General features: G+C 36.0%; 1 protein-coding gene across 1 annotated transcript in view; it reads left to right on the forward strand.

Annotated features, from left to right (window-relative positions):
• The window catches only part of PDS5B (PDS5 cohesin associated factor B), a 191,722-nt gene that overhangs the window by 154,420 nt on the left and 12,896 nt on the right, over positions 1 to 24,406 (forward strand). Inside the window, 9 exon segments of the mRNA XM_049646779.1 lie at positions 989 to 1,057; positions 2,623 to 2,759; positions 5,444 to 5,567; positions 11,978 to 12,182; positions 14,935 to 15,049; positions 16,814 to 16,946; positions 19,788 to 19,907; positions 21,150 to 21,212; positions 21,791 to 21,936. Of these exon segments, the coding sequence (XP_049502736.1) occupies positions 989 to 1,057; positions 2,623 to 2,759; positions 5,444 to 5,567; positions 11,978 to 12,182; positions 14,935 to 15,049; positions 16,814 to 16,946; positions 19,788 to 19,907; positions 21,150 to 21,212; positions 21,791 to 21,936 (1,112 nt within the window).

Raw genomic sequence — 24,406 nt, forward strand, 5'->3', positions numbered from 1 at the left:
AATGTGATTGCTTTTTCATTATTTCCACTTTATACTTTGAAGGCATTTCTCAACTGAAGTGAGCCGAAAGCTGCATGTGTTTGACAGGTTTGCCTTCTGGATGTTGGGACCACCTGTCCTGTTGCCCAAGAGTTACCTGAGCTGCCATTTGAGTTCTGTTTCTGAGTCTGCCTCTGGAAATCACTCCTGTCATCTGGCAGCATACTGGATCTCTAGTATTCCAAGATTGGGTTCAGCTCTCTTGTCATCTTACCTTAGTTCCCTGGCTGCCACTGTAAATTCACACGTATTGCAACGCCTGTGCTTTGTCATCTCAGGATTGTTCTGTGATTGTGCTTAAAAAAACAAAAACAAAACAAAAAAACACCCAAACTTTTTTGGAGGATATTTCCTTCTGTGCTTTTATGGAGACGGAAACCTTCTAGCTCTGTTCATTTTTTTAGTGTATATTTTTTGTTTTTTAATTTTCTAAGGTTCTGGCCTTCTCCTTGGCCCTTTTTGGTTCCCAGCCCTGCTGTGTATCTATTGCCATTTTGGTGGGATTTAGGTAGGAAGATATTAATGCATGTTTTTTTCTTACTTAGAGTCAACTGCAAGCCTTCCTAATTTTTCTTCTCAAAATTTTTTGTATATATCTTACCCCTTGTTTAAGAACTGCTTTTTGGCTCTGTTGAGTTTGATCCTAGTCTGTGCCAACTGCCTTAAATAGTTGAATCATTAGTCTCAAAGGGCTAAGTAAGGAAGCATATGTTTAAGTGGTTAAAGTTGGTCCTTCCTCACACTTATAAAGCATCAACTGCTGATGGATGTGTAAGTGCTATATGTGGGTGCTAGTGAGGATAAGTCAACCTTTTTGAGAAATAGATGAGGTAGGTTAGTCATCTATAATGACTATCACTGCAGAAGATAAAGACTTCATTCATTCACTAAGTATTAATTAAACATGAAAATTCTTATTTATGTTTTAATGTCCTTCATTTTTGTTTAGCTCCCAGGAAAAAAGACAACTAAGCTTTGGGTTCCAGATGAAGAAGTTTCTCCTGAGACAATGGTCAAAGTGAGTGATATACATAGACCTTTTTATTTTAATACATTCACTAGATTGTATTATCATTATAGGTATTAAAATTCCTGTTATAAAGGTATGGCTATTAAAATCATCCAAGTGTTTATATTTATTATATGACATCCCATCTGCTTTTATAAAATAATTTTTTTTTTATGTTTATTTATTTTTGAGAGAGACAGAGACAGAATATGACTGGGTTAGGGGCAGAGAGAGAGGGAGACACAGAATCCGAAGCAGGGTCCAGGCTCTGAGCTGTCAGCGCAGAGCTCAAGGCGGGGCTCAAACTCATGAGCTGTGAGATCATGACCCGAGCCGAAGCTGGACGCTCAACCGACTGAGCCACCCAGGCGCCCTCCATCTGCTTTGAGAGTAAAGAGCAGTAATGAAAACCTGAGGCCTCGTGGGCAACTGCACATAATCTAATGTGAAAAGAAAAAAAAAAGTGTTTAAAACTGTCTCCATGTTGCTGCTTAGAAAAGACCATGCTGGTTTTCTCATGTACATTCTCCTATTCAGTAAAGATGGTCATCCAGGAGAAGACTATTCACCTTTTCTATGAGATTTGATAAAACTTTTTATTTTGATTTAAAAAACAATTCAACCCATTGTTCCTTGAAGTAGGAGTAATACATAAAAGATTATTCATCACTAGTGTAGAGAGTATTTATTAAAAGGATCTACAGTCTGTAATGTAGACCACATCTCATTCCACTGCCAGGAAAAAATATATTAGATACTGTTTTTCTAGTTGTAGTTTCATATAAATCTGTTCGTGTTGTGTGTGTATGTGTGTACTAGTTTATATTTTATATTAGGAACTATTTTCTCACGTTATTCCAGCTTCAGATTTTGATGCTGTTTCTGCAGCTGGTGGAATGATGCTTGGTGCTCTTAGTTCCAGTATAAACCTGTTTTCTCAGCATTGGTCTCAAGCAGCAGTTTTGTGTAGTCAGGCAGCACTGGACTAGAAGGCAGGTGACCTGCACTTAAGTTCATGCTTAACAAATGCCCTAGGAGAGGGATCTGAAAAGTTTCTGCCATATACCATTGTTCTAGACCCACTTAGCTCCTGAACCATAGATCTGTAAAAAACTAAGATAATAAGTGAAAACGAGGTAATATGCACCTCTTCAAAAAGGGTTGTTGGAAACATTAAAGGCAGTAACATATTTTAAAGTACTTAAGTACTTCATAATTATAAAATGTAGCACAAAAGATGGAATATAATTTGTAGTTGGGAACTTAACTTTTCTGACTAAGAAAGTTAGCATGATTTACCGTGGGGTCTAAGGAGTAAAGTTTATGATGGGGAAACATTAAACAAAAGGAACTACTCTTTAGTTCTATCATTCATTTGTCAGTTGCATGGGTGGGAGGGTAAAACATCTTTAAGGCATTCAGTTATCTTGATATATGCAGAAAAGAATGATTCTTTTTTCCTTTCCTTTTCTTAAAAAGCATCCATTGAAACCATTTCATTTTTTTGAAGGTTGATACAGAATTTTTTCTTTTAATGTAGCAGTGTTGTATTTGTCAATTTGTCTTTTAAATAGATTCAGGCTATTAAAATGATGGTTCGATGGCTCCTTGGAATGAAAAATAATCACAGTAAATCAGGAACTTCTACCTTAAGATTGCTAACTACAATATTGCATAGTGATGGAGACTTGACAGAACAGGGGAAAATTAGGTATGTAATTATCATTTCAAAATTCTTGTGCAGTATTTCAATATCATGTGTAAATGTTTAAAAAAAATTTGTCTTTTAACATTTATTCATTGTTTGAGAGACAGAGAGCACAAGCAGGGGAGGGGCAGAGAGAGGGGGAGACACAGAATCCGAAGCAGGCTCCAGGCTCCGAGCTGTCAGCGAAGAGCCCGATGCGGGGCTTGAATTCATGAAACGCAAGATCATGACCTGAGCCGAGGTCGGACACTTAACTGACTGAGCCACCCAGGCGCCCCCGTGTGTAAATGTTTAAAGGTCATTTTCTTTTTAAGAAAATAATTAGTATTCCCATGGAGATGTGCATATATTTTTATTATAATATGCTTTTATACAGTGGTTATTTCAAAATGGCAGTCATATGTCTGGGGCAGGGTATTGCTATACATTGTAAATATTTTAAACAATAAATGTTTACTTTTTTGAATATCTAAATGTGAAATGGCTAGTGTACCAATCAGTAATTGATGTTTTCCATTCTTATTAAAGTCTAAAGGAAAAAGAACACACTGGGTAGAAGACAAGTTATTGAATCTGTTTCCAGAGCTATAAATCTAAATATATGCAAACTTAAAAATGTACTTGATTTAAATTAAATTATATAAACACACACACTTTGTTTTGTTTGAAATATGTAGTTGAATATAGTGATTCAAAAATTGGACCCTGGAGCCTGGATTCAAATCCTGGCACCACCACTCACTAGCTAGGTGACCTTCAGCAAATGACTTTAACTACCTTGTGTGTCTGTTTCTTCATTTATAAAATAGAGATAGGGACACCTGGGTGGCTCAGTCGGTTGAGTGTCCGACTTCAGCTCAGGTCATGATCTCACCGTTCGTGGTTCAAGCCCCGTGTCAGGCTCTGCGCTGACAGTTCAGAGCCTGGAGCCTGCTTCGGATTCTGTGTCTCTCTCTCCCCCCCCCCCCCCCCCCCCCCCCCCCCCCTCTCTCTCTCTCTCTCTCTCTCTCTCTCTCTCTCTCTCTCTCTCCCCCCCTCTCTCTCCCCCTCTCCCCCTCCCCCACTTGTGTGGGTACATGCACGCTCTCAAAAATAAATAAAATAGAGATAATGATTATAATCATTATAAGACATTATAATGTCTTGTCTAGCTATTATAATAGTCACTATTCATGTGCATATTTAGATTTCATCTTACCTGTTTTTATTCATGTTATTCTTTAATGAAATCAGATGTGTGTTTTAATTCTGCAAATATATGTGAATTGCATTGGTTCACTTTTTTTTTTTAATTTACATCCAGATTAGTTAGCATGTAGTGCAACAATGATTTCAGGAGTAACATTGGTTCACTTTTAAAACAAGTCTTTATATAGAAATTTGGTCTTCAAAAACTTAGTTGTAAAATATTGAATTTAATTATTTGTCTTTATTTGCACTAAATAAACTCCAGAAGAAAAACAGAATTTCCTTTAGTGGTGGTCGAGTGAATTACCTCATAATAGCTACTTGGAATATTGCTGTTGATTAACTGAATAGCACCTCTAGGACATGTAACTTTAGAACCTTATAAATGTTGACATGCATTCAGTGAGTATTTTTGCATAATCCTTAGAGAAAGGAGAGTCTTAAGCCAATTAGGTCATTAGATTGTAGAAGACCAAGAATTTGTCTTTTAAGTCACTCTCAGCGCTGTGTATATGGTAGACACATATTTGTTTTATGAATATTAAATAATAATCTTTTACTGTGAAAGTACATGGGGAGTCAGTTTGTCTTTTAAATACATTAAGGCTATTAAAATGATGGCTCGGTGGCTTCTTGAAGTGAAAATAATCACAGTAAATCAGGATTTACTGTGTAATTCATCTGATATATCACTATATTAGGAAGAATTGTTTAGATGTATTTACTATTTAAGAATTTACTAATGTTTTAGGGGTGCCTGGATTGCTCAGTCAGTTGAACATCTAACTCTTGATTTCAGTTCGGATCATGATCCAGGGGTCATGGGATCGAGCCCTGCGTCAGGACTCTGGACTGAGTGTGGAGCCTGTCTCAGATTCTCTTTCTCCCCCTCTCCCCCACTCCCCTGCTTGCATACTCTTTCTCTCTCTCTCTCAAATCATAAAAAAAAAAAAAAAAAAAAAAAAGAAAAGAAAAAAATTTTGCTAATGTTTGAGGTGTGTCCCATTAAGCAGAAGTTTTCTTAAATTTAAAAGGAGCTTCTTGGTAATATTTGAAAAGTTGAATTCTAAAAATTGTGATGTTTTCTGCTACACCTGCTTTCATTCTTCTTTTATACTTAGCACATTAGTTTTAGTTGACTGTAATCACAAGTTAGGACATTTTTGTGCCTAATCTATAAGTAAACACATAACCAAAAAAAATCCATACCAGAAGACTTTAGCTAAATATACAGATATATTCTAAGCTTTAATCTTGGCTAAAGCTATATTATGTAGAATTAAATGACTTCAGTATAGACTGTGTTCAGGAAAAGAACTTTGGAGTATTAGACACCATGTTCCAAACTTAAGTAAACATAAGTGTTCAGTGTCACTGAATTGCCTTCTGCCCTTTTTTTGGCCACAGGAAATTTTTAAAAATTTGATGTAGCAAGTAGGAATGTTCTTATGCAGACATTTAGAAATCTAATTTATAATTCTTTCTTATTTATTTTTTAGTAAACCGGATATGTCACGTCTGAGGCTTGCAGCTGGAAGTGCTATTGTAAAGCTGGCACAAGAACCTTGTTATCATGAAATCATCACATTAGAACAGTACCAGCTCTGCGCATTAGCTATCAATGTAAGGAAGGTGGCCATATAGAATAGAACTTTATATGGTCTTTGACTTTTTAGGAAGAAAAAAGTCCTCCATGATATAGAGATAAAAATGTTGAATTGTCTCCTTTTGGAAAATGTATGCATGAGAAACATTTCAGAGTTCTAAAACTTGTTTGAGTTTTGGGTTGTTAACATAATACATTCGATTCTCGTTATTTGTAGTAGTTCTATTCTACAGAGTCACCCCAACCACCAAATTAGCAAATACTGATCCATTGCTTCTAAGGGAAATACAGGGGTGGTTTCTCCAAGCCTCTGTTCCCAACATTTTTGTCAGTCTGTCAGTACATAACCTTGTTTTATGTGTGTTTCTATTTGAGGACATATGATTTAATATATAGTTGTGTCACTACCATTGAACTCATGACCAACAGAGCTGTAACTCCTGCCTGAATAAAACTTTGCTAACATGTATTCTCCCTATGGCATATCACAACCTTCTTGCTTTTAGGAACACTGAACAGCACTATGCTTGGGAGCTCTTTTAAACAACAAAACCACCAACAAATGCACAAAAATGTGAAAAAAATGTGGCACTAAATAGACTGTCAAAAGGACACTTGTTTGCAATACAAGAGCTGACACAACAGGCCTTGCTTTGTTCAACTTCATTCAGATGGGATGTATGTCAGATGATTCGGATTGTTGCTTGTTCATTTACTCACTACTGTATTGATTTACTCACTTTAAGTATTGATTTTGGAGTTACAAATAAATTGTAGTGAGTAGGTGAATTCACAGATTTGGAATGTGTAAATAATGAGGATTGAATATACTGAGGTCTTAAAAGGAATAAAAAATACAGACATTTACAGTTTTATAAAGATATGATACAGATTAATAAACATTTCTTATTACTCCAGCCAGTTAAAATTTGAAGTTATTAACAGCGATACTAATGGATTCATTCTCTAGTCTTACAGATTTCATATTAGAGTAACATAGTATTTGAATCCTGTTACTTTGGAAGTTTTTAGCATCATTGAGGAAATTAAAAAGGACTTCCATAATGGAAAATATGATATTTAAATATGAGCTTTTCATTCATTTTTTTGGTCATTTTACACTTAATTTTCCTGTTCTTTTCCAAGTAGTCTTATGTATAAGAATTTGGCATTTATTTTAGGGATTATTGTAATTTTGAAAGAAAAATCTTTCCACCCTTCCCTCTGCTTATTTTTAAATTAGTGCTTATGTGTAACTCCTAGCCATAAGCAATTGCCTGTTTTTTGTAATCATTTTGTCAGAATATGGTACTTTAGTCTTTAAAAAAGCTATTCCAGATCTCCAAATCTTGTTTTGTTTTGTTTTGTTTTAGTTTTAGTGTTGTAATTCAGATATTATACTAAAACATTTGAAAATGAGATTTCGAGGAATCCATAATTTCCTGGTTTAGTTTTTCTCATTAAATTTTAGAAATAATCTAATTTTGCAAGAAAGTGAAAATTGTTTAAAAATATATATTAAATTTCTTAGAAGAAAACCTTTGTAATTTTTTTTTTAGATTGGTGATACAGTCGGTTGATTTATCACATTCTTGGTCTGATATTTCTAAAAGTATTGGTGCTACCAGTTTTAAAGTGGAAACTGTTACAGAAGTATGGAAATACGTGAGAGAAATGGGCTTTGTTTGAAACTTATTGTGTGTAAAAAGTATGTACAAATCGTTAAATATTCACTATGTGTGAAAAGCATCCATACTTCTAGAGATTTTCTAGCACAATATATGTTATGTATTACTATCTCAGTCACCAAATTCCCAAGGTGAAAGTTCAGATTGCCTAAGTTTTAAGATTGCTTTGGAATACTGTTGACTATGGAACATGTGTTAATGGTTGAAAGTTATTAGCATATTCTCACAACTTACGGACATACGCAGTTACTCTCCTGAAAAATACCTTTCTGCTGTGCTTCTAAACCATGTGCTTGTCTCTTCTTTTTCAGTCTCCAAACCTCAAAGAGTAATCTGTACCTTTGTCTCTTTTACCCACTTATCTCTCAGTCCTCACTACTCACATTTTGGCATTTGCTTTTCTTGTTTTTCCAAAAATGCTTTATTGAAGGCCTCGAATCCAGTGATATTAGTTAGTCTTCATTATACATGTCCTTTCTGCATTATTTGACACAGCTCACTGCACCTTTATTCTTGAAATTCTCTCTGGTTTCTATCTCCTAATTTTTGTTGTTCCTCTCTAACTACATTTTTTTGTTCTGTTTTCCTTTAAATGCATGCATTCTGTAAGGATTTGTTGATGACCAAATTTTCCACTTATACATTCTTTTTTAGCTGTCTTATTTTCTTCGTAGGTGACCCCTGTACTAGCAACATTTTAACATTTTTGCAGGTCAGTCTGGTGCCACTTATAAGGCTAAACAGAAATTTCAAACTCTTATGGTCTGTGAATGTTAAGACTGAATTCATAATCTTTCTGAAGTCTATTCTTTACTGACATGTAGAGCCTCAGTAAGCGTTAAATAAATCCGAATGGTATTCTTAGATTGAAAAACATGATTTATATTTGACTATTTGCTTGTCCTTGTGCCTTGTTACAGAAGTGCAGATAATCTGTCCTGTGTCATATCTTTTCACTCATATCTTCTTAACTATTCTTACCACTGTAATCATCATTAGCTTTCACCTGGACTATTGGGAGACTTTTCTGCTGTGGTTTAAATTTCCCTATCACAGTTCCAATCATATTATTTTCCCAGTCAAAAATATTTAGGGGCTTATACTTGTAAAAAAAAAAAAAAAAAAAGAGAGAGAGAGAAAGAAAGAAAGAAAAGAAAGAAAAATTGCATGTATTTTACAGTTTGGCTCTTCAAACCCTTCTAATATTGTGGGTCCAAATATACACTTAAAAAATCTTGTTTAACCCACTACCCTTACCTACCTTCATTTCAGTGAAACTGAATAGTTGTTTTCTTTTATGTGCCTGTAGTTTGCTTTCTTCTCCCATTTCCACAAGTCCATCTCTGACCCTTTTTGCAAATCAAGGCTTCAACACAACCTTCTCCACAAAACTTGCTCAGATTCTTACAGCTGGTCTCATTTTTATTCCCCACAGATTTTATCTTCAGTCTTTTGATACATACATGCATCATGCTTTATTTATTTTTATATAAGTCTGCTTTATTTCTCTTACTCGAGTTCTTTAAAGGTAATATTGTGGTTTATATATACAATGGAATACTACTTGGCAATGAGAAGGAATGAAATATGGCCTTTTGTAGCAACATGGATGGAACTGGAGAGTGTTATGCCAAGTGAAATAAGTCATACAGAGAACGACAGATACCATATGTTTTCACTCTTATGTGGATCCTGAGAAACTTAACAGAAGACCATCGGGGAGGGGAGGGGGGAAAAAAAAAAGAGAGGGAGGGAGCCAAACCATAAGAGACTCTAAATTAAAACTGAGAATAAACTGAGGTTGATGGGGGATGGGAGGGAGGGGAAAGTGGGTGATGGGCATTGAGGAGGGCACCTGTTGGGATGAGCACTGGGTGTTGTACAGAAACCAATTTGACAATTTCATATTAAAAAAAAAAAGGTATCTCAGAGGTTCTTGTATATTTGAATAGAAAGTAAATCTGGGGAAATAGAAATTCAATAATATGAATCTTAATATTATTTAATAATTAAGTATTTTAGAATTTGAATGCAATTCATGAAAAATTTACTTTGTACTGCTATCTGCTGTATGTTGTTCTAGGTTCTGTAAAATACAAAGCCATGGCTACTGCCCTTAAGAACAAAAGCTCTTAGAACAGAAAATATAAAGAAGTGTTGATAACACAATGTGATACACAAAGTAATCGAACTATTTGCAAGACACTGTCAGTAGTTCTGAGGATAATTTGTACTAGGAAAGGGCACTAAAAGTGAATTTACTTAAGATGCAGACAAATTAATTTCACAGTTAGTGAATAAAAGCTTTAATTGGAACTTTGAGGAAAATGTTTTGTAGTATTAGATACCATCTTCTTTTTTCTTATATTGAACCAAATAGTGGTTAGAACCATAACCATGAAAGTATTAAATGTTTGCTTTTTTGAATGTTTTTTTCCTGCAAAAAAAATTGTATTGTTCTATTCCATACTTCACATTTAACTTTTGTAACATAGTCAAAAGGATAATCATCTTTGCAAAAAACAAACATTTGGAGGCTGTCTCAGTTCCTAGGAAGACATATTTTAAGTTTTTTCTTCACATGCTTTTCTATTTGATGTACCTATTTGTCATCATTCTTGTTAGTTTTCTCCTCTTTCATTATTAACTGTGACAGTTACCTTGCACATGACTTAACAGTTCTTCCCTAACTTTAATGACAAATTTTGGGAATCCTACTACTTTTGCCATGATTCGGTAATTAATTTATATTGTTGGATCCTGAATGATTAGTGAGAAAGTAACAAAAACATGGTCTTGGTTGAGAATGTATCTGAGTAGGGGGAAGGGATGTTTGGAGATTAATTTTTTAATGAATGGTGTGTTCATCTGGGAATATATTTGTGATATTTTGACTTACACAGTTTGTAATTGGGTATTTTCATGGTGAATAATCAGATAATGAAGATTCCTCTACCCCGTGGGAGTTTTAATACTGAGGAAGGAATGAGTTGATGTCAACTTTATTTTGTTGGGTGTGAGGGTTGACAATAATTCTGTGGAATTAGAATACTCTTCAATTTCTTATTTTTTTTAAATTTTATTTTAGAGAGGAGTGCATGAGCGAGCAGGGGAGGGAAAGAGAGTGGGGGGGCAGAGAGAGAGAATCCCAAGCAGCTCCACACTGTCAGTGCAGAGCCCAACATGGGGCTCAGTCTCATGGCCTGTGAGACCATGACCCAAATCGAAACCAGGAGTCGGACCCTTAACTGACTAAGCCACCCAGGTGCCCCAAGAATACTTCTTAAAAAATAGATATTTGGGGGGCTCCTGGGTGGCGCAGTCGGTTAAGCGTCCGACTTCAGCCAGGTCACGATCTCGCGGTCTGTGAGTTCGAGCCCCGCGTCAGGCTCTGGGCTGATGGCTTGGAGCCTGTTTCCGATTCTGTGTCTCCCTCTCTCTCTGCCCCTCCCCCGTTCATGCTCTGTCTCTCTCTGTCCCAAAAATAAATTAAAAAAAAAATAGATATTTGGGGGCACCTGGGTGTCTCAAATGGTTAAGTGTCGGACTCTTGATTTCAGCTCAGGTTATGATCTCACGGTTCATGGGATTGAGCCCCGCATCGGACTCCAGTGACAGTGGGGGAGCTTCCTTGGAATTCTCTCTCTCCTTCTCTTTCTGCCCCTCCTCTGCTCATATTTGTGCTCTCTCTATCTCAAAATAAACTTAAAAAAAAAAAGAGATAAACAAGTCTAAATTAAAGGGAGAAGGTACACAAAATAAGGATTTAAAGATAAGAGCAGGATGTTATGACCTAGGTTTTGAAAAAAACCAAAATGTACATTATAGACAGTAGAAATAGTATGCATAACATTGCAATAGTATGAAAGACACCACACTTTGTGTTAATTGGTGGAGGGTAAGGTGTAATTATGAAGGTCTTTATACGTTTCATATATGACTCAAATGTCATATTGAGCTTTGTCCTATAGCTTATTCCATAGATAATCTATATGCCAGATACTGTGCTAGGTTTAGAGGCTCAAAAGTGAATAAAGGCATAGTTCTTGTCTTTAAGGAATGAGCCGTGATGGGTAAGACCTATAAACCAATCATTTTAATACTGTATAGTGAATGCTATGCCGGAGATACGCACAGAGTGCTAAGAGAGGATAGCTGGATGCCTGATAAAGACTGGAAGATACAGGAGCTGTTGTTAGAGATGAGGAGGAGTTAGCTAGAAGAGTGGAGATGGGTGGTTTAGTAGAGGGAGTTAGTATGAGGAAAGCAGGCACAGTGGTAATGAACAATCGGTTCATTTATAGGACTAAAAGTAATTTGGTGTTTCTGAAATTGACTAGTAACTCTTGCCTTCAGAGTTGTCCATTTTAATCTGAATAGTATTTTCACTGTTAAAGCTAAAATATATAAATTGGACAGTTTTATCTTGCTCAGTAAGTGCAAAAGCTAGATAGGAGATGGTATTTAAACTATTTTTAATACCTTAAGTTAGGATGGATTTATATGTACTAGCTTTATCTGTTTTAAAAGTATATTCAGTATTTTCTAACACATGTAACTTGGTACCTTGTGAACACTACAGCCTTGAAATGAACATGTCACAATCCCGCAGTCTTGTGAGCAGAAGCAGTGGTTGTCCATAAACTTGATCTCCTTTACCCTTCAAATTTTGTATGTGAGGTTGTTACTTATTCTTTGTTGCCATGTGAATAATCTGTGGAATAATTCTGTCTTTACAGGATGAATGCTATCAAGTAAGACAAGTGTTTGCTCAGAAACTTCACAAAGGCCTCTCCCGATTACGGCTTCCACTTGAGTATATGGCAATCTGTGCGCTTTGTGCAAAAGATCCTGTAAAAGAGAGAAGAGCTCATGCTAGGCAGTGTCTGGTCAAAAATATAAATGTGAGACGCGAGTATCTGAAGCAGCATGCAGCCGTTAGTGGTAAGCATATGTGAAAATGGCAAGTATGCTATTCTGGCCAGTTGCAGTTTTACTGAACACAAAGTGATGTTACTGCTATTTATTATACTCTAATTGGCCATCATTAAATACAAAGTTGTTACTAATTTTCAGTAATCGTTTTCCTTTAAAAAAGTTCATTTGACAAATATAAATGCATAGGTATTTAAATATCAGCCCATGTTTCTTTATGTAACTGACTGAATGGCCAAGGAAAATAAGCAATGACATTGGAGATACTTTTAATAAAACAGTGAAATATGCGCGTGCGCGCCACACACACAAACACACATGTGGTGTAAGTACTGTCTTTTAGATTTAAAAAAGTACAGGTCTTTTATCTTTGATTGTTTTTCACTGGTAGCTGATGTTAATATCCGGTGCTTATATGCTTGTTTTTAATCTCATTTTATCCCATTTATGTTATTAGTTTTTGTGTCTGAGTTCTTCATTGTATTTTTAAAAAAAAATTTTAAATGTTTGTTTATTTTTGATGGAGAGACAGAGCATGAGCATGGGAGGGGCAGAAAAAGGGGGAGACACAGAATCTGAAGCAGGCTCCAGGCTCTGAGCTGTCAGCACAGAACCCAACATGGGGCTCGAACTCACGGTCCGTGAGATCATGACCCTCAGAAGTCAGAGGCTCAACCAACTGAGCCACCCAGGCTCAAGCCACCCTTGAGTTCTTTTAACAGCATTAGAATCCACCTAGTTACCCAAGTCAAAAATCAGGCCTTTATTTTTGTACCTTCTTTTTTCCTCTTATTGGTCACCAAATCCTCTAGGTACTTGAATGTCTCTCTCCTTAGCTCCTTAGCTCCTTAGCTCCGGTATATTTCACTTGGGTAATTGAATACACTCCAAGCATCTTCCTGTTGTGTTTCCTTGCCTCTGACCCATCTCCAGCTGTGCCACACACCATTATCAAGAATACCATTCTAAAACAGGTTGGATCATGGTACTTCTTGCTTGAAATCCATGTTGATTCTTCATTGCTGATAGGATCTAGTTGAAACTCATTAGCATGGTCCTTACTCTCAGCCTGAGTTTCAAGCTACCTATAAATTTTGTGTATCTTATACTATGGATTATTTGAAATTTGTGCAACCATCTTTTAACTTTGTTGTCAACTCTATCTGGAAATTGCCTGCCCTTCTAGACAAATATAAAGAAAACTAAGCGTGGTTTGCACCTTTTGAATCCTTTAAAATACAGTTTTGGTGTTACTGCATCACTGGGGCCTTCTTTCTTTCTCTTCCTTCTCAAACTTGGAGAATAAGAGCTCTGGAGTCAAATCCCTCTTCTGTTTACTGGTTGTTTGGGGGCAGGTTACTTTCTCAATCTGAGCCCTAGTCTCCTTATTTGTAAAATTGGTATAATTATACTCATTTCTTATGGTTAGCATGAGGATTTAAGTGTCATGTGTATAAAGCACCTGGCATGATGTGTGGTTCAAAGAAGTACTTGGTACTTGTTAGCTATACTTACTTGAAGGCGCCTTTCACATTGAAGTATAGTTTGTGTCTCTACACTTTCCTGTGAGATCTTTATCTAGTCTTACTCATCTTTGTACTTAAAATTAATATGCCCCAATAAAAGTAGTAAGCCTAGAAAATAGTAAGCATTGAATAAATACTTGATACATTTGAATTTGAATATCACTGAGTTTTGAAACTTGTTACTTTTTTCTTCTGTATTCTATATTTTCTTGAAATAAGTATTACACACCAACTATTCTCTTAGAGTTCAGCAATAAGGAAATAAATAAAACTTGGTGTCTTATTGACACATGTAGTATTTATTATATGCCAAGTTGAGTATCTGATTTAAAATTTTATTTTGAGGGGCGCCTGGGTGGCTCAGTCAGTTAAGCGTCCAGCTTCAGCCCAGGTCATGATCTCACAGTTCATGAGTTCGAGCTCTGCGTTGGGCTCTGTGCTGACAGCTCAGAGCCTGGAACCTGCTGTGGATTCTGTGTCTCCTTCTCTCTCTGCCTCTCCTCAGCTCATGCTCACACTCTGTCTCTGTCAAAAATAAATAAACTTAAAAAAAAATTAGAATTTTATTTTGAAAGTAGGAAATATAAAAGGAATTGTTCAGTATATGACTCCTGGTCTTTTTGACTAATGTTTGGTAAAACTAGTTAGGATTACCATTCTGACCTCTAGTGCAATATGCTGATCTCAGGTCAAAATATAAAAATATTTGAATTTAAACTAAAAGTTTGTTACTTCAAATGTCCTAGAAACTCTGAAGTCCATTACCTTAGATCTGTTCTTTTTTTACAAATAATCTCAAGTAGTATCAACCTTCTTATTTTTTGTGCCATATTAACATTGAAAGATGCATTATTTTATTTATTTATTTTTTTGCTCAGCTTAATAAGGGAGTGTTAAACATAAGGTTGCTCATAATCACAAGAAAAATAGATCTTATGTTTCTTTTTCTTAGATATAGTTTGTTTGGGTCACTTTTTACCATGTGTGTTTGAAAATGAAAATATTTGTCTTTGTAGGCTCAGCATATGGTGCATTTAGTAGGCATTTCAATATTGGACATGATGGATGAATGAATAAAGTCTTTATGGTGTAATTCAACACTGGACATTTCAATAAATTTTTCTTGTAGCCATATTTTGGGAAACTACTGGGATGCAAGAAATACAGTATCAGAGACAAAGTGTAAGGTTTGGTTTTCTAACCTGGATGTTTGTGTTTTGTTTTTTCTTTTTCAGAAAAATTATTGTCTCTTCTACCAGAGTATGTTGTTCCGTATACAATTCACCTTTTGGCACATGACCCAGATTATGTCAAAGTACAGGATATTGAACAACTGAAAGATGTTAAAGAGTAAGACCTTTTTCATTCCATTTTCATATTTTCTGAAAGTGTTTTCTCTTTGTTGCTGATAATGGAATTGCCATTATAATTAATTAGATTAATTTCTTAGGAGTTCCACGTTCTTCCCTTATTTCTTCTCTTGTTTTTCTTTTTTCATACCATATCTTCATATTTCATTTCCTATATGATTTCCCAAAAGTTAATTTAGCATAATTAGTGCACTGCTGTGTCTCTTTTGTTCTGGCACTTGTTTTCTATTGATGTAGTCCATTAAGAGTTTCCATTCCAGTTCTTACCTTTTCCTGCTTTCTTCTACAACTCTAAATTTTCATGTGGGCGAATTAATACTCTCCTTTATTCACATGGCACTTTTTCTTTGCATTAACTATCTTTCTCCGTAGGAAGAGAGAATGGTCTAATTTAGTAATGGGCCAAGTTGGTTACCAAGGAACTACCCCATTTAACTACTTCATTGGTGTTTTTCTAGCTCAAGTTTATGGCACTTGTAATTTTTTCAAAGATTATTGTTGAGAGGCAGAAAGACCATCTATGCCTGGGTGTGGAATAGGGAAATACAATAATATTTAGAGAAGTCTTCCTAATACCGCCATACTTCTTTAAGCTTAAGACCCTAGTCCTCTTTCTGTTACGATAAACGTCTGTGGTTTTGAATAAATGAATTTATTATGCCTTTAGCTTCCTATTAAAGGAAAATAACTGGTGGTGTCTTAGTTCATAGAAATATTTGATAAATATTTGTGGTACCTCAAGAGAATAAAATCAGATTACTGGTAACTTTTTTATGACAAGGGAAAAGCTGTTACTACCCTCTTTTAGCCACAGTTTCTGTTTTTTTAAAAATAAGCAGTTCTCCCAAAATGAGTTCTGTGTTAGGGTGATTGTAACTAATGAAGACTTCTAACCATCTTTCTCAGATAACTTTGGTTTTTGAAATACATTTAATATTCTTTGGAATTTACTAAATATTTTTGGTTTATTTGTAAAATGCCCAGTACAGTCTTGAGTACTCTTCCCATTCTGTCAGAGAGCTGCTCCAGAAGAACTTATCCTATTCCCAAGATCCTTAAGATTATTTTTCCCCTTCTAGAATGATACCTTGCTTCTCACTTTACTTTTCTCTCTTCTCACTTTACTTTTCTCCTCTGTGCCACAACTCTGTTCCATTCTGTCTATATAGTAAAGACACAAAGCACTTTTGGTTTGGTCTTGAACAGAGTTGTATGTAATTAACTTCAACTGAGCTAGTGAAACTTTCTTTTTTTCCCTCTTAAGCAAAGACAGTATGTGTAGTTGTCAACCATGGTTTTTTTCCTCTCTAATTTATTCATGAAGATTCTTAACTATTGACTTAGGTGGTTATATTTTCTTGAAAACGTCCAATCAGGACTGCTGTCTGGGGTGCTTGAGGCTTCACTTTATCCATGGCCCGGTTATTATTTTAGGCAGTTTTCTTTCCCTGTCATAGCTAGGGGTTAAGATCACTTCATCATTTCCACCATTTAAGTTCTTTTTTAACCTGCCTCTTTGGAAAAATTACTGAGATTTTGAGAAGGGGTCTTTTGAATTCACACCTACATTGCTGATAAGTTGTGATTTGTATGTGTGACATACCTTTTTTTCTCTTTTGATTTATAGCTGTTTTTTCCTTTTTAATTTTTTCCGTTTGTGGAGTTTATTATATTTATATTAAGAATTATTTTATCTATATTTAACAATTAATTTTTTCATTTCTTTTTCTTCCCTTTTTCTTAGATGTCTTTGGTTTGTTCTAGAAATATTAATGGCTAAAAATGAAAATAACAGTCATGCGTTTATCAGAAAGATGGTAGAAAATATTAAACAAACAAAAGATGCCCAAGGACCAGATGATGCAAAAATGAATGAAGTATGTAATTCTTTGTAAATAATCATGCTTCCCTGTTGATTTAAGCATTTGAGTGTGGGTGTGGTACTTCTATAGTATGTATAGACATTATCAATCTTTTTTATTATTTAATAATTAGTATTTCTATTAGTAATTAGAAATATTGAAAACAATAGTTTAACTTACACTATTGTACTGAAAACTACACACAGCCATACCTTGTTTTAATGCGCTTTGCAGATAATTGCATTTTTTTTTTTTTTTTTTTTTTTTTTACAAGTTGAAGGTGTGTGACAACCTTGCATGGAGCAAGTCTGTTGGCAGCATTTTTCCAACAGCATTTGCTTATTGCTTATTTCATGTCCCTGTGTCACATTTTGGTAATTCCTGCAATATTGTAAACTTTTTCATTGCTATTATATATGTTATGGTGAACTGTGATCAGTGATCAGTGCTTTGGGGTTCCACAAACTTCACCCATATATAGAAGATGGCAAACTTAACTGATGTGTGTGTTTTGACTGTTGTAGCCACCAGTCGTCCTCTCTCCCTCTCTTCAAGCTTCCCTGTTCCCTGAGACACAATATTGGAATTAGGCCAATTAACCCTACAGTAGCCTCCAAGTGCTCAAGTGAAAGGAAGAGTAGCATATCTCTCACTTTAAATTAAAAGCTAGAAATGATGAGAGTTAGTGAGGAAGGCCTGTAGAAACTGAGATGGGCTGAAAGCTAGGCCTCTTGTACCAAATAGTTAGCCAAGTTGTGCATGCCAAGAACAAGTTTTTAAAGGAAATTGAAAGTGCTACTTCAGTGAGAACACAAATGATAAGAAAGTGAAATACTCTTATTGCTGATACAGAGAAGGTTTGAGTGACCTGGATAGATCAAACCAGCCACAGCATTCCCTTAAGCCAAAGCCTGATCTAGAGCAAGGCCCTAACTCTGTAATTCTGTGAAGGCTGAGAGAGGTGAAGAATCTGCAGAAGAAAGAAGCTAGCAGAGGTTGGTTCATATGCTTAAGGAAAGAAGCCATCTCCATAAGATAAAGTACGGAGTGAAACAGCCAGTGCTGACATAGAAGTTGTCCAGAAGATGTAGCTAAGGTAATTAATGAAGGTGGTTGCTCTAAATAACAGTTTTCTAACGCAGCCTTCTGTTGGGAGAAGATGCCATTGAGGACTTTCCTAGCTACAGAGAAGTCAGTGCCTGGCTTCAAAAGGCAGGCTGACTCTCTTGTTAGGGGCTAATGCAGCTGGTCTCTTGAGGCTGAAGCCCGTGTTCATTTCCCATTCTGAAAATCCTAGGGCCCTTAAGAATTACGCTAAGTCTACTCGGTGCTCTATAAATGGAACAACAGAGCCAAACAAATAGCACATCTGTTTGCAGTATGTTTTACTGAACATTTTAAGCCCATAGTGGAGACCTCAGAAAAAAAGATTTCTCTCAAAATATTACTGCTCATTGATAATGCACCTGGTCACCCCCAAGGCTCTGATGGAGACCTACAATGAGATTAATGCTATTTTCATGCCTGCTAACACAGCATCCATTCTGCAGCCCAGGGATCAAGGAATAATTTCAACTTTCAAGTCTTATTGTTTAAGAAATACATTCATAAGGTTGTACCTACCAGAGATAGTGACTCTTCTCATGGATCTGGGTAAAGTCAAATGAAAATCTGGAAAGAATTCTCCACTGTACATTCATTAAGAACATTCATGATTCATGGAAAGAAGTCAAATTATCAACATGGACTGGAGTTTGGAAGAAGTTGATTCTAACCCTCATGGATGACTTTGAGGGGGGTTCAAGACTTCAGTGGAGGAAGTAACTACAGATGTGGTAGAAATAGCAAGAAAATTATACCTAGAAATGGAGCCTAAAGATGTGACTGAATTGCTGTAATTTCATGATAAGACTTTAATGAATTTGGAGTTGCTTCTCATGGATGAGCAAAGAAAGTGGTTTATTTATTTATTTTTTAATGTTTATTTATTTACAGACTGTGAGCCAGGAGAAGGGCAGAGAGAGAGGGAGAGAGAGAATCCCAATCAGGCTCTGTGCTGTCAGCACCGAAACCACTTTCCTGGGGCTCCATCCCATGAACCGTGAGATCATGACCTGAGCCAAAATCAAGAGTCAGATGCTCAACCGACTGAGCCACGCAGGCGCCCCAGGAAAGTGGTTTCTTTAGATGGAATCTGCTCCTGATGAGGATGCTGTGAAGATTGTTGAAATTACAACAAAGGATTGAGCATATTACACAAACTTTGTCGATAAAACAGCAGCAGCGTTTGAGAGGATTGACTCCGATATTGAAAATTCCACTGTGGGTAAAATGGTATCAAACAGCATCACATTCTGCAGAGAAATTGTTAGTGAAAGGAAGAGTCAGTCAGTACAGCAAACTACAGTTTTGTCTTATTTTAAGAAATTACTACAGTCACTCCATCGTTTGGCAGCCACCACTGATCAGCAGCAGCCGTCAACATTAAGGCAAGACCCTCTTCCAGCAAAAAGATTTTGCAAGTAACCGAAAGCTCAGATGATGGTTAACGTTTTTAGCAATAAAAGTTTTTAATTACTTGTACTGTAATTACATTGTACGTTGTTTTTTAGACATAATGCTGTTGCACACTCAATAGATCATAGTATAGTGGAAACATAACTTTTATATGCACTGGGAAACCAAAAAATTCATTTGACTCACTTAATTGAAACATTTGCTTTATTGTGGTGGTCTGGAGCCGAATCTGCAGTATCTCTGAGGTATGCCTGTACTAACTGCATGTTGTAGAATTACTCCTAATTCAGAGTCAAGGCTGCCACCTTAAGTACCTAATTTTCTTTAATACCATTGCAGAAACTGTACACTGTGTGTGATGTTGCCATGAATATCATCATGTCAAAGAGCACCACATACAGTTTGGAATCTCCTAAAGACCCAGTACTACCAGCTCGTTTTTTCACCCAGCCTGACAAGGTAGTTATTTTAGATTTTGTGTGTGTAGATTGAAATAAAATGTATTCTCAGTACTAGGTTGGGGGAAGATTAGGAAGGATCAGTATCAAGAGCTGGCGCACTACTAATGTCGTGGAAAGGTCAGCTTGCGTCTTAATAATGTGGTGCGAGACTAGCACATGGACCAAATCGGAGGACACAAACAAGGTCCGGAGGTTAATCAGGATTATCTAGAGTTTGTGTTTGGAGTTTTATGCCAGTCTACGAGTACAGGCAAAAATGTGATCAAAGCATGTAGATCTGTCAGTTAATGGCCAGTGATCCAAAATGGGAAGGAGAATGCTGATAGAGTCTGAAGTTATAAGCCCTTGATTGAAATTTATAACTGGTATGAAGAAACAAGGGCAGACACCGGAACAGGTTTGAGACCCAGGGAATACCACAAGAATGTTCCCCAAACTCAGTACAAAACTCAAGTATTGTAGGAAATACAAAAAAAAAATTTGTTTTATGTTTTATTTTTGAGAGAGAGGGCGCAAACAGGGGAGAGGCACAGAGAGGAAGAGACACAGAATTTGAAGCAGGCTCCAGGCTCTGAGCTGTCAGCACAGAGCCCGACGCGGGGCTCGAACTCACGAACTGTGAGATAACCTGAGCCAAAGTCAGACGCTTAACCCGACTGAGCCACCCAGGTGCCCCTAGTATTGTACGAGCTATACAAGGTGTTTTCCAGATTCTCTTAGAGGTTCATAATGCATCTAAGCCTATTGACTGAGAGTTTGGAAAGCACCACTACCGTTTTTGTTTTTATGTTTGTGTTTGTTTCTAAGTAAAATAGCAGTTAAGGTCTTAACCAACATACAGAGATTTGCAACAGCCTTGTGGAACAGGCTCACCCAGTAGCTAAGAGGGACTGTCTGCTTTCACCCTGTCATGATTAAGATAACAGGAGTAAATGTGGTCTCTTCTGGAGAGTTGTTTTTTTTTTTACAGAAGCATGTGTTTTCTGATGCACTTACAGAGAGCTCTAGCACATTAGAGCTCAAATATGTTTTGTTAATATTGGAGTTGGTAGAAGGTTAGTTTAAGCTTATTATAGTATTTAAAATCCGTGACTGAAATTTTGTGTTTGAACTTATTATTGAAGTATGTCTTTTATTATGTACTTTAAAACAAAATCTGTTATATGCTTTGTTGGCTTTGAAGCACTTCTTGTATAGTGTTTGATTATTCACTAACTACAACTTTTTCTCCTGCTTGTAGAATTTCAGTAACACCAAAAATTATCTGCCTCCAGAAATGAAATCGTTTTTTACTCCTGGAAAAGTACGTTTTGAGAGTCATTCTGATTTTTACATGGTAGTTTATTTTACTGTGATTATTGGCAAACTTATGTTATTTTGTATTTCTTTAAAAATTAGTGTATCTTAAGGTAGAAAATAGTTATTAGATCTCTTCCATTTACTAGTAAGAAATAATATATTTACAGTATAAATGCAAGCTGAGATACATGAACTTATTTTGTAGCCTGAAATAAAGTGCTGGAGACCTTGATCTTTAAATATCTTATCCTGTAATGTCAAGATAAAAATCTTAAAGTTAAAAACATCTTATGTCTTTCCAAAGCAGTTTGATTATCTATTTTTATTGTTGACTGTACATTTTATTTGTTCTATGTAAGCCTTTTCCTCTAAATCGCAAAGAAGCTTAACTATTATGCTTGTCTGTATAGTTTTTCACTTATTCAAGTGATACTCAATTTATAATCCTTATTTTGCTTAAGGATAGGTATATTTGTGTGTGTGATTTGTATGTAAATACTTTGACAGAGATTTATGGTTCTTTATGTATAGATTTCTTCTGGCTTTAATCAAATAGAAAGAGATATGCATTTTTCATTTCAGCCTAAAACAACCAATGTTCTAGGAGCTGTTAATAAGCCACTTTCATCAGCAGGCAAGCAATCTCAGACAAAATCATCACGAATGGAAACTGTAAGCAATGCAAGCAGCAGCTCAAATCCAAGCTCTCCTGGAAGAATAAAAGGGAGGTAAGTACCTAAGAAATACCATACTTGACATTTAAGGATTCCATCAAGGCACTGAGATCTAAAATAATGTAACCCAAAACATTTAATGTCAGTGAGTGGAAATCAGTGCATACCCGAACAGCCATTTACATCTTCCTGTTTATTTGCTTCTTTATTTTAGATAGGCACTCTATCTTAGGCTTTCATATTTTAGCTTGTTGGGATACCCTGTGTTGGTAGACATAAGCTAAATGTCTGGCAAACTTGAAACTGTTATATTATAGTACAACCATACATTAGAAGACATAATCATTAAAAATGATGAGGTATGAGCTAATGTGAATTGTTTCCACAATACATTATTGAGTAAAAAAGGCAAAGAATAGAACGTATTATAGTATTTTCGAGTTTTTACAAGGGATTTGTCTTCAGATTGGCTTGTATATGCATAGAAAAGTTTGGGGAGAATACACAACATCTTGTGGTAGTCTAGTATACGAAGGAGATTCTGTACTTTTTGGTTTGAGTTTCTTTTTCCCATGCACATGTATAAATTTTTTTGTTTAGAAAAATTGTTTTAAATTTGTACTTTCAAATCATGCTCTACAGATTTTCGTCTTAAGAAAGAGGAAAAGAGAAAATAATTCACAGTTTAACTCGTTTTTGTGTAGTACTTAGCAGTTTGTTAGCAGCAAAGCTTTGCACGGGCCCTAACTGCCACTGATTATTGATTTTGCTTAGTTATTATGAAAGACTGTGCTATCTTTGCATTGTTCATAACCAATCAATAAAGAAAGGATGAGACATTCTAAAATGTCTTATCAGTTTCCTTATAACGAATAAATTGTCAAATGATATATGCTAGAGAGTGAACAAAAACACATTTATAGTGCTTGTTTTAGATTCCTGTATTAATACATATTAGTGGCTGATAGTTAAGTCGCCTTCACTTATATCATTTGGACATTTTCTAGTGGGATGGCTTCCTACTTAACAGGACCAAACCACTTCCAGCAACTCATATCCTAAGTTACTGGTTTTTCTTCTTGGATCCTGGTTATAATCAAAGAAGATCAGTCATTTAGGCTGAGAGCCTCAAAATTGCTTTCGACTTTTTCCCTTTGTTCAGATATTGCTGTGGAGCCTAGTGATCTAATTTGCAACTTTTATTAGATTGCCCTATCGTTTATGGAGAAGAGAGGAACTAGAATTGAGATTTAAAAAACCAGTTAGGAGTCAGCTAATGGTAATTCAGAGAAGGGATGAAGAGGGAAGAAGATGGTAGTCAAATGTGGGATTTATTTTGATCTTAGACCCAAATTGTCTTGCTGATGAGGTAGATGTGAATAGTTATGAAAAGGGAATATTTAAGGATGTATCCTAGGGGGTTTTTTGCCTGAATGTTTCTATAGGTGGCGGTGCCATTTACTGAGATGTTAGAAGCCTTTGAAGAGGAACAGGCTTTGTGCATGCATGCGCGCGCGCGTGCGTGTGTGTGTGTGTGTGTGTGTGTGTGTGTGTGTTTTCTGGGGAGATGGGGAAAAGAGGAATGTCCAAATAACTATTTTGGCTGTGTTAAAGTTGAGATGCCTATAGGAAATTGAAGTGAGTGGGCAGTTGGATATGTGAGTCTAGAGCTCAGGGTAGTTTCTGGGCCAGAGATTGAAATTTAGGATTTAATGATGTATAAATGGTTTTCAAAGTCACATTAAAGATGAGATCACCTAGGACAGAAGACAGGCTTCATAACAATAAATGAGAGCTTGTGAGCTTGTGCTGTTAATTCATTTAATAAGTATTTATTGAGTGCCTATTTTATGTCTGGCACTGGTACAAGTGTTTAGTATAAAATAAATACAGTTGGCAAAAGATCCATGCTTACATTCTAGCAGGGGAAGTTAGTAGAGAATAAACATAATAACTTTAGTGTGTTACAGGGTGTTAAAAATACAGAGAAGAAAGGGGTGCCTGGGTGGCTCAGTTAAGTGTCCCATTCTTGATTTCGGCTCGGGTCATGATCTCACGGTTCGTGAGATTGAGCCCCACGTCAGGCTTTGCGTGGACCACTCTGAGCCTCCTTGGGACTGACTGACTCTCTCTCTCTCTCTCTCTCTCTCTCTCAAAATAAATAAAATTTAAAAAAAAAGAACTCAAAGAAGAAAAAGCGGAACTGGGAATATGGGAGAGATAGGTGCAGATTGTAGTAATATAGGCCAGTCCAACTTGCTAACCAGTAAGGTTTTAATTTGCTTTATGTTTCCACTCCAAAATAGAATTTAGTTTTTAAAAAGACTTAGTAAGAAAACTAAATTTGTGATTCTTCAAGTTTCTCTATTAAATGTAATTCATTACTTGTTGGTTTGGTGCTAAATATGATAGAATGAAACCTACTTTTCGGAAAAGAATGAAACTTTTCCTCATATAGCTGTAAAGCTACACTAGGGAACAGGGAAACCTTTTAAGGTTGTTTCATTGTAATAATAATAACAAA

Source organism: Panthera uncia, assembly GCF_023721935.1.
Source record: "Panthera uncia isolate 11264 chromosome A1 unlocalized genomic scaffold, Puncia_PCG_1.0 HiC_scaffold_16, whole genome shotgun sequence".
Taxonomy (NCBI): Eukaryota; Metazoa; Chordata; class Mammalia; order Carnivora; family Felidae; genus Panthera; species Panthera uncia.